The sequence below is a fragment of the Tuber melanosporum genome (assembly GCF_000151645.1).
Source record: "Tuber melanosporum whole genome shotgun sequence assembly, scaffold_83, strain Mel28".
Lineage (NCBI taxonomy): Eukaryota > Fungi > Ascomycota > Pezizomycetes > Pezizales > Tuberaceae > Tuber > Tuber melanosporum.
In genome coordinates, this window is record NW_003299132.1 from 338,150 (window position 1) to 348,287 (window position 10,138).

The 10,138-nt window shown below is 49.0% G+C and overlaps 4 protein-coding genes; 2 read left to right on the top strand and 2 right to left on the bottom strand.

Annotated features, from left to right (window-relative positions):
• GSTUM_00011372001 (uncharacterized protein) overlaps positions 1-127 on the bottom strand; it is a 2,568-nt gene extending 2,441 nt beyond the window's left edge. The window contains exon 1 of the mRNA XM_002841879.2: positions 1-127. This exon is cut by the window's left edge and continues 330 nt beyond it.
• A 1,353-nt stretch (positions 128-1,480) lies between these two features.
• GSTUM_00011373001 (uncharacterized protein) lies at positions 1,481-2,909 on the top strand (the record flags this gene model as incomplete). XM_002841880.2 has 7 exons in its annotated part: positions 1,481-1,588; positions 1,643-1,781; positions 1,836-1,887; positions 1,955-2,083; positions 2,137-2,254; positions 2,312-2,550; positions 2,613-2,909. The coding sequence occupies exons 1-7, from the start codon at positions 1,519-1,521 to the stop codon at positions 2,907-2,909; spliced, it is 1,044 nt and encodes a 347-aa protein (XP_002841926.1). The 5' UTR covers positions 1,481-1,518.
• A 966-nt stretch (positions 2,910-3,875) lies between these two features.
• GSTUM_00011374001 (uncharacterized protein) lies at positions 3,876-5,764 on the bottom strand (the record flags this gene model as incomplete). The annotated part of the gene is made up of 4 exons (XM_002841881.1): positions 3,876-4,078; positions 4,183-5,173; positions 5,227-5,432; positions 5,503-5,764. The coding sequence occupies 4 exons, from the start codon at positions 5,762-5,764 to the stop codon at positions 3,876-3,878; spliced, it is 1,662 nt and encodes a 553-aa protein (XP_002841927.1).
• A 1,582-nt stretch (positions 5,765-7,346) lies between these two features.
• On the top strand, positions 7,347-8,355 carry GSTUM_00011375001 (uncharacterized protein). XM_002841882.2 has 2 exons: positions 7,347-7,599; positions 7,702-8,355. Exons 1-2 carry the CDS (start codon positions 7,383-7,385, stop codon positions 8,193-8,195), a joined length of 711 nt encoding a protein of 236 aa, XP_002841928.1. The 5' UTR covers positions 7,347-7,382; the 3' UTR covers positions 8,196-8,355.
• Positions 8,356-10,138: the final 1,783 nt, after the last annotated feature.

A 10,138-nucleotide genomic window follows, 5' to 3' on the forward strand; every position in this document is an offset into this window, starting at 1 on the left:
TGCAGGTCTAGTGCACCCGATGTGACTACGTGTTAGATAGCAAGACCTCTTATGCAATGGACTATGATCCCTGTTTATGTAAGCGTGGTGCAAGTTTTGTGGATTTTCATTGACGTGGAAGGAAGGTGGACGAAAATGAGGGCTGGAGTCATAAAATCGTGGATATGGCTGGGTTCCGGTGGGGCCTCAAGAGACCGGAGACTCCATAAAGCCGGGTAACTCCAGATCTTCGAGCTCACCGGCAGCCGGTAGTGCAATACCGGTAGACTACGAGTACTATTCGAGTACAGTACCGGTACAGACTCGCAGTGTCGAGACGTTTTCAAAAAGAGCTGCATTGCATACCATCCAGATCCAAGCGGGGGCCGAATTTTGGTGGTACGCAAGAGCAGTCCTTTTAAAAAACTCTTCGACATGACAAGTATCGTACCGTACGCTACCCGAGTACGAGTAATTTACCGGCAGCAGTCATCAATGGGGACAACAGCGGAAAAAAAAACTGTGGGTGACGAACAGGGACCAGTAGCCGGCACCGGCACCTACCGGTATCCTCCGCCACCGCGCTCCAACCAATTCACTCTCTCGCCCGCCAAAATACCCCCCCGTTCGTCAACCGTTCCGTTGAAAGCTGTACCGGCATCCCTAGATCTTGTGAGAGATGAGTTACCCCAGAATTCTATCGACCAATCAAATCGTAGGGATCCCTTTCACCTGAGCTTCACAACTAAGTTAACCCAGAACGATAAACCTACAATACCGGCATCATACCAGTAAAAAGTCCGCTGACGTCGAATAAAATTAAGGGATGCCGAAAGAGCCCCGGGAAATAAGAACGACCCATAGCCAGGTCTCCCAGCCAGGGTGACCACAAATTGACAGAAACTACGGGGACAAAATGGGGGAGGGCTGTATTCTATACAGCTTGGTTATTTCCCATGAAGAGCAAGTCCTTAGCAGAGCTTGACGCTCAAAACTGGCCTCTTGACCGCGGTCGTAGACGCGAGACGCAGTTTTGTACTCCATGGTTGATAATCACCCAAGATTCACGTTCATTAACTCCAAGTGCCCCTAGTAAACGGCAATATTCCTATGCTGAATCCACCAGATTCACCAGCGAGAGCAGCATATTTTGATTCAAGGAACCCCCGGCATTATTTAGTCCCTCAAGTAAGGCTAGGTTCTCACGACAGGTTCTTCTCGGAAAGGGAGCTGCGGAGTGCGCCGCGTTTTACCCTTACTGCGTGTGCCGGGTGTCACTCGGCTTCCCCGGATAACTTAGACTAGGGCTTATCTAAGGAAGGTATCGTACCGAGCCAACCAGAACTATGGGCTCACCCCAGTAATGCTGTTGATTTTCGTGGGATGGATGACTAGTTTGCCCTCCCTCGTCCTCCCTCACCCATCCCCCCTTTCCCTGCTACAACCCACATATCATTCACCTTTATCTGTCTACTGCTATCCTCACCCCAGTCTCATTCCCCCAACTTGCAACAACTAGGTCTTCAAGAAATAAATACCATGTCTTCCAACACAGCTCACCGCATTGACGAATCTGAAGCTCAAGAGGCTTTTATGTCCTCCTGCATTGGTAAGTCTATCAATACACTTTCAAAGGGCTCGATATTGACCCGGAATATTACAGATCTCATTAGCTCCGCTCTTGGTGGCCAAGTCATCGAATTTAGTGACCAATGGTTTGCTGCTGCCGAGAACTTAATCAACCCAGCTCCTCCGATTGGCAGACCCGGCGTGTTTGTACCTACGGGTGCTTGGTACGACGGGTTTGTTCCCCCCCTCTTAGAGATTCTGCAATGCTAATATGCTGTCAATTCAAGATGGGAGACGAGAAGACACAACAAAGCCCCTGCCGATTGGGTCATCATTAAAGTAGGTACCATACCAGTGCAAAGGAAGATTCACAACAAAAAAATATGTTGGTGCTAACCACCGATAGCTTGGAGTTGCCAGTGGTAGAGTCCATGGTTTCGAGGTCGACACAGCTTTTTTCAAAGGAAACTATGCTCCGGCAGTCACCGTTGAGGGCACCTTCCTTGATGGCAGCCACCCAGACACAAGCACGGTAGTGAGTGGATCATTCCACTAAATCAGTTCAATCTAACACCCAACTCTTTGAAGTGGGAAGAAATCCTCCCAATGCAGGAATGCGGCCCTTCTCAGAGACACATCTGGAAGCTTAGCTCTCCCACTACCAAAGCTTATTCCCATGTCCGCCTCAATATGTTCCCGGACGGGGGTATGTTCTTACTAGATTACACCACAACAAACCCCAGTAGTACTAATATGCCGTTAGGAATTGCCCGCTTCCGCTTGTTTGGAACTGCAGTCCCTGTCTTCCCCAGCGATCCGGACGCGATTATTGACCTTGCTCACGTCTCCTCCGGTGGTCTCGCAATCTCCTGCAGTGAACAAAATTTTGGAACAAAAAAGGACAATCTGTTGCTTCCCGGAAGAGGTAAGAACGCGGGAAATGGTTGGGAGACAAAGCGCAGTCGTGAGCCGGGCCATGTAGACTGGGTTGTTGTCAAACTCGTACGTCATTCCCTTACTCCAGCCGAAACCCCTGAGCTACGCTAATAGGTCTCATCACAAAGGGAGCTCCGGGATACATTGAAGAGGTTATAGTTGATACCCTCCACTTCCGTGGAAACTACCCCCAAGCTGTTGAAATCTACGCTATCAATTCCCCCGAGCAACATGTTGCCGGTGATGCCAATGGGTGGGAACTTATCGTTCCTGCACAAGCTTGTGAGGCGGATAAGGAACATGCATTCCCGTCTGCCTTCCTCCAGAACGTTAACGGAAAAGTTGTTACTCATGTTAAAATGGTCATCATTCCTGACGGAGGAGTGAAGCGCCTGAGAGTCTTTGGGAAGCGTGCTCGTAACTAAACTTGGGACTGTCCTCTTGACACACCCTAAACCCATAGCAGCAAAATAGCAGGGATCTTTTTTCATAGAAGCACCCAACAATAGATCTTCATTTCCCGCCAATTAATTTCCCTGCTGCGTCCCCACCCCGAGCTTCCGTTCTAACCCCGTACCCACCTGTGCTAAAAAAGCCACGACTCGAGTGACTTATAGTATGATACAAGCCTACAGAGAAGACAAGCGGATGCCAATTCTTGGCTCGGAGACACGAGCAGGATGTGGGAGATGTGGAACCCTTTGTGGCTCCGATAAAATGAGTGTGGTTTTATTAGAACCTACACATGGGCACCCAACACCAGAACTTTTTTTTCTAGCGTAGCCATATAAAGCTTTTACTGTAGAAAAAAACAACCCATCAGCCCGAAATAAGGCACTGTTTGGCACACCACCACCTTATAAAAAAGCGCCGTTTTTCCTGAAAACCTGACTTCTGCTAAAACTCGAATCTCTTTTGACCAGAGAGCACTAAAAAATCCATGTACTGTACACATAACTACACAACCAACGGTTGTGATGAAACAAAAATCGATTAGGCGCCCGTACAGTACTCGAGTACGAAGTACCGCGCAGTGCCGTACTCGAACATCGAGCTATAGTCAAAGAAGTTCAATGTTGAAATATTTCAGAAAAATACCATTTTCTGTCATGCCAAGCAGGGCCTAAAAGAGTAAAATTAAATACACGCCAAACCAGAAAAACTACAAGTATGATACAGTACAGTATACCGGTGAAACCTCCTTCCCGAGTGATCCCATATGAACATAAACATCTCCACCACTACCATCATGCACTAATTCCCCATTAATAACCGTAGCAAGTGCTCAATCTCTATAATGCACCCATCCAGATATATGTGCGCCGACCAACTCAATTAGAAGCCCCAACGGACAAAGGAGAAAGAAATTATCTACAACCCCCCCCCTCTACTTAATCATCTTCGAAAAGCCCCTCGATAGCTTTATAATTAATCTTCTTGGAATAACTCCTGCGCATGAGCATATTCTTCGCACTATCGGCAGGTGTAGCGGCCATATCCTCGCTGTTGCTGTCGCGGGGTTTATTCCTCTTGCGCTTTCTAGCAGTTTTGATGATGCCGTTGCGGAGGTCCGTTTCCTTCTTTAGGCGTTTCACTACAACACCCACGTTAGCCACGCCGTGGTGCTCATGCAGGGGTTTTTATTTTATTCTATTTTGTTGCCTAAATAAGGAGGGAAAAACTTGCATTCTTGCTCACGCAAATAATCCTTGTTAAACTCCACCCAGATCTTCTCCTTCAGATTGCGCTCCTCTTCGGTGAGTAGGGCATTCTGGACTTCAAAGTCGTCGTCGACGTCGTCGAGGTTGTCTGGGTCATCTGATATGGTGGAGGCGGCGCGTTCCTCGCGCGCTTGACGGTCGGCCTCTCGGAGCTCTTCCATGATCACTGCTGCGGAGCCATCTAGTAGGGAGGCGATCTCGGATTCGATCACTTCCTCGGCGATGGCAGAGTGTTGGTCTTCTTGGGCCTTTCCGGTTCCTTGCGGCATGGCGGGGTCTGTGGTATCGATTGGTGTTCCGGGGAGCGAAGATGTGGGGAGTGGTGAGGGGATGGGGAGCTCTGGGATTACGAAGCCGTCTGCGTCCAGTCTGAGGGGTCTATCGAGGAGCATAACTGGTGTTGCGGCGGCGCTAGGAGGAGCGCTAGGAAGAGTGCTGGGGGGGGGGGTTGGAGCCACGGGAGTAGTGACAATAGTGATATCCTGGGGATCCTCGACAACTTCTCCATCATCGTTAACGTCCCTTACCCTCTTGTGTTTCTTCGAGGCTTTCGGTCCGTAGCTGGGTGGGTCGTGCGCTTGCTCAAGCCATATATTCCTGAATTCCTCAACTGTCAAGTCTCCGCTCTTGGTATCTTTGAATTCGTCCAGCCGCTTCTGGATAGTCAAGTCTGCTACTTTAACAACGTAAACTACCTCTCTAACAGAACGGCGGAAATTGTTCATGCGGGCTGCGAGGATCAATGCAGCGCCGCAAATACCCGACGGTCGACGGCCTTGAACCATCCAATCGCGTGACATACGCTGGATGATACGAAGGGCATCGTTAGCGACCTTGGTCTGTTCGCTACCGAAGTCGAGGTGCTTTGCGAAACGGTAGACGTAGACCGTAGGATCTATGTGTGGTAATCGGACCTCGAGGATTTGAACGAGTTGAAGATAGGTGTGGCCGAGTGAGAAGACATTGACCTGGAACGCTGTTAACGGAAAGAAGTCCGTCGATCTTCAAGTGGAAAACCTACATTGAGTATGTCCGAGAAGTCAATGAGCATGTGGGAGCTCTTTTCGAGACGGCAGACAATGTACAGGCAACAGGCGATAACAAATTGTGTTTTACGACCTCTATTAAAGTTGTGCGTGACTGATAGGGTGAACCATCGTTGGGCGTGATCCGCAAAATGTTCGGGACAATTGACAGCACCAGCGAGTTCAACAATTTTGCGACGTCCTATAAACTCCCGCCGGGTCAGGAGCAAAGCAGGCAGCGAAGTGGAATAGAAGTAAAAAATCAAACTCACCATTTTGAATTATCTGTTCCCGACTCTCAAGACTATTCCCACTCCTAAACCTTCCCCCACCCCCACCAGCATGAGTCTGCCCTTCGGCAACATAACTCCCCTGAACTCTGGCAGCTCCACTGCTAGTCTCCCCAAAAGAAATTTCGGAAACGATAAAGGAGTCGTTAACGACGTGGCCACAATTCGTGCAGACAAGTCTCCCGGTGGAATCATCGAAGTCGGTGGGGTTCGAACTCCCACAAGAGGGGCAGGTAATCGACATAGTGACTAATTCGGACAACGACGGGGCGAGAGTTGCAACCGCTACGGCAAGCGAGTCGAAGGCGGCGCACCCCGCGAAAATAGTCGGATATGCACTTCACTTGCACAAGAGGACGCTTATGTTTCGACGACGAGACAGGGGGAATGATAAAAAAGAAGCAAAAGAGAAAAAGGGATGGCGGTGTAAATTCCTATGCTGTAGAACGGGTCGTTAGAGGGAGAGGAAAAGTGAGGGCACGTGAAGTGCGAAGTAAAGGTTAAGTGGGATGGGGTTCAAGAGGCCAGCAGAGGGGGTATGTAGGCTGTGTTCGAGCCACTCGAGTATGATACCAACCTGGTTAGCCCTTTCCGGGTGATGGGGATTATATAAGCATCTCGAGATCTTGGCTATTGAGGCTCACGATCTCTCTCCGGGTGTCACTGGCGAAATGTTTGGGAAGTGGAGCTCTCTTCCCGCCATACGGCACATTTCTTAGAAGCCCGGGAAAACAGTTCCCTGTGGTTATCTCAGCCCTGCTACAGATCCATAACCCTCAAAATCGACCAACGCTCTCCACGAGCAAACATTCCAACCCTAACCCTTCGGTACACCTTGGGGAGTAGAACCCACGTAGGAAACGGCCTTGACACGATAGTCAGGTAGACTATGATAACTTAGAGCAGTTAAGATATCTGTGGGTCGGATCGGTCATTCGCCCATACCCTGTCTTGGTTTTTTTTTCTGGACAATGGGAGGTATAACACGAGTGATATCTTGTGAAACAACATGCTGGGAGCACACCGGAGAGTTTCTTGGAGCCCAAAGGCTTCGAAATCCGTAGACGATCGAAACAAATCACCAAACCACAACCTCGCAGTGATGTGAAGCTGCCTCAGGGGCAAAAAAAGAGTCTACTTATGTTTCATCAACCTATGAATTCTTTCAGTTTTGGTCTCAAAGTTCGGGTATGGGGACTATCACCCCTCAGGGGGACTTCGCAATAAACACAACGAGCGGAAGTGGTAGATGTCACAATAGAACTTGACTCCCCTTCCCCTCCCCCAGAGTGCCATAGTATTTCTGCAGAATATAAAGATAGTCCTGCTATACTACTCTCTATACTCTCGAGTATTTGAGTACAACATGATACAGTATTCACGATAGAATCTTATGCAAATTTTTATGACTTCAGCACAAGACAACGCTCCTCTACCTATATAGTAGCTGAGGCCAGTTGGGGGAGCACTAGTGGAGTCGGTACCCGCTCCGGTTCTTATAAATTATGAGTTAGATAGTAGAGAAACTTGGGCTCTTTTAGCATAGTAAGCAAGTTCCATCACTCGCAACAAATACTAGCAGTGAGACAGTCAATTGGTACGGACACCCCCGCACTGAGGGTGGTTAGTCGACATGCTATTTGGAATCATTCTAAACTGTGAAATTCAAAAAGCACCAATTTTTCTCATTCCATTCTCGCTGGACGAGCGGATTCGTAAGCACAGATAGGCCACAAGAAAGCACTCCTTATCCCCGCTGGTTAGAGCACTCTACTTATTCGTCCACCATAAACACGGGTTGTCTCCAGCATCGGTGCGTCCAGCCACTGTCTACTCCCCGGCTACAGGCATCAACTGCAAATATGAAGTTCTTCAAGTACTCCACGTGCCCCTGCCGCAGAGAGTCAGGTAAGAGCAGTTGTGTAAGCGCAATCTCTATACCAACAGCAGCACCACCAACAGCACCAACAGGGTCCCGCTGCTTTATCCTGGGTCTCAGCGGAGCCGGAAAGTCCACGTTTCTATGCAGAATAAAGACAGGAAAATTTCAAGAGACACAGCCTACAGAGGACTATGACGGTATTATACCAACCCAACCCAACCCAACCCAGCGGCCCACTAGCCTACCGCACTGCCGGTGCACTAGAACAATAAACTGACAGAACACAAAATAACCAACAGTCCAAGAGATCCCCTTCTCAAACCAGACCATAAACTTCACAGAGATAGCCAGAAGCGACCGCCGCAACTTCCGCCTTCAATTCCCGCACTTGACACCTCTATCCCCCATCGCTCTACTCTTCTTCATAGACGTTAGTAGAGGAGACCCAGGAGTCATCATGGAATCGTTGGAGGAACTGGTTTACGCATTGGAGTACGTGAGGAGCAGAGAGTGCCAAGTACGCTATTTGGGGATTGTCCTCAACAAGCAGGATTTGCTCGGTGATCGCTGGAGGGGGCCACTGCAGGTTGTCGAGGGGGTGATTTGCGAGACCATGGAGGGGCTGCTCCCCTGGCAGCAGGTGAAGCAGGATGCGCAGGAGTTGGTGGTGCCGCTGCGCTGGGAGTTGTTTGGTGACGGGGTCAGTATGAAGACCGGTGCTGGGGTCGAGCGGATCTTGAGGAGTGTTGGAGCTGGGATAATGACGAAGGAGGAAGCACAGGGAGAGAAGTAGGGGGGGGAACCTGCTAGGGACAAGGCTGCATGATAAAATTACGTGATTCCTTTTTTCTCTCCGTACGAGTGCTCGAGTACCAGTACAGTACTGGCACCGTAGCCCGTGCGTACTGGTACAGCGGGAATGTATGATACCGCATAAACTGGTTAAACTGGAAGTGGCGCTTGTGCAGCCAATTTTTTTTTAGTGTAGCTCAATAGGCGAGTGGGATTAAAGCTCTTCAGGAAACTCTTTCCCTCGAAGGAGTAAAAACTTTTGTAGGAACAAGGCCCTAGGCAAATGACCTTTAGAATCTGACTGTAGCGGGCAGCTTTCTTACGAATCTCGCTCGCCTGTTGAGCTGCGCTTTGCTCAGATACCTGGGCCAGTCCGCGAACATTCCCAATGAATAGTCGTTTCTAATATGCAGCTAAGCCTATTGACTGTGAAGAGAAGAAACTCTGTAAACGTTATTCCATTTTGTTATTGTTTTCGTATGTTGGGATTTGGCGGTCCCGGCCCTGATTTCCGGCTCTTGCTGCAGATTGCGCGGTTGGTGTCAAAACAGTGGTACAGGTGTTGTTTGTTTTGCTAGCTTGAAGCCAGGTTGGTATAAGTCGGGATAAATCTGAGAGATAGTGGATGCTTTGCGATTTTCCTATTCGCCAGAAGGGTATCCATGGCAGTTTGCCCAATATCCCGGCGCTCACGGATTAACTTCCGTATCCGAGTACCCGACTGCTCTAACGCGATTTCTAGTTTAATGAGTTAATGTGGTAGTTCAATCCTAGCGTTACGCTGGGTTATGCTTGCCCCGCGAGAAACGTTCTCTATTTTTCTATGCCTTGCTGTGCTTTACTCAAGCAGAGTTGAGCCCCGTGCTAATTGTGGAGTTCAAATCAAATACTCGAGTACCGTATCATACAGAGATGAGTGGAGATCGTGACCCGTTCAATAAGATCTTCTCTCGATTGAAAAAGGCATCTGCACGACGATCGGGGAGGCCAACAAAACGGATCAAGAATGACAACTCCGGAAAACACACACAACACTAGTACCCACGCCCCACAGGGACGAGGGTGCATAGGTTGTTGTCAAGGCCCTACCGGTACCGGACACTGCAAGCGACCACCAGTTGAGTCCGGAATCCAATGACCTGCCCCGGTCCCAGATACCGTACTGTGTGTACGAGTACTATACCACGCACGCAAGAGGGCCTGGATCGCGAGAGAAAGCTTGGTAGTGTATCATCACTGTTGTTGAGTTATTATTACCAAAGAGCCAAGGCAGCAAGATGGAGGGGCGTGCAACATTACATCACGCACGAGTATTTCCTTTTTTCCCTACATCCATTCAATTAACCCCAACGATCACCAACTCCATCTCATGCCCCCCAGATTTTCTGTACTCGTACTCGAGTGTGGGCAGAATGGATCGCCGTTGGGTCCGCACTTTGCACACATTGCAGTAACTGCGCAGAAGCACAAGCTACAAATGCGCGCAGCCAAGAAAGCTTGAGGAGGGGGGGGAGGGGACAAGAAATAAAGTAAAAGTTGGAAATCTCTTAAAACCTGTCGAAGCTGATATTGTTATGCACCAACGTGGAAATAATTCCTTGTCGTTTGCCGATCAATGTTCGATACCGGGATAGTGAGTAAGCCAGGCCGAATCGGTGATACTCGAGTACTAATTCGACCGATCGACCATTATACGAGTTTTCCCGACCATGCGGGGATCCCGGTATTTATTAAGGGGGAATTTTGGCTTTTTTCATAGCGGTGTTCTGAAGCCGAAGTATAATGAAATACATCACCTCAGCTTTGAAAGAAGAGGAGTAGGTATGTAGAAGTGGGAATACTGTAGTAAAACAAGAATTTAATACATGGCGTAGAGTGATCGAACTAGGTGATTAGACGAGTGATAGGCAATGATGGCAATTGTGGGAGGGGGGAGGGCGTCCG

Coding starts and splice junctions, on each gene's coding strand:
- GSTUM_00011375001 (XM_002841882.2), top strand. CDS start 7,383: ATGAAGTTCTTCAAGTACTCCACGTGCCCCTGCCGCAGAGAGTCAGGT. Junction 7,600..7,701: donor GCCTACAGAGGACTATGACG/GTATTATACCAA, acceptor AATAACCAACAG/TCCAAGAGATCCCCTTCTCA.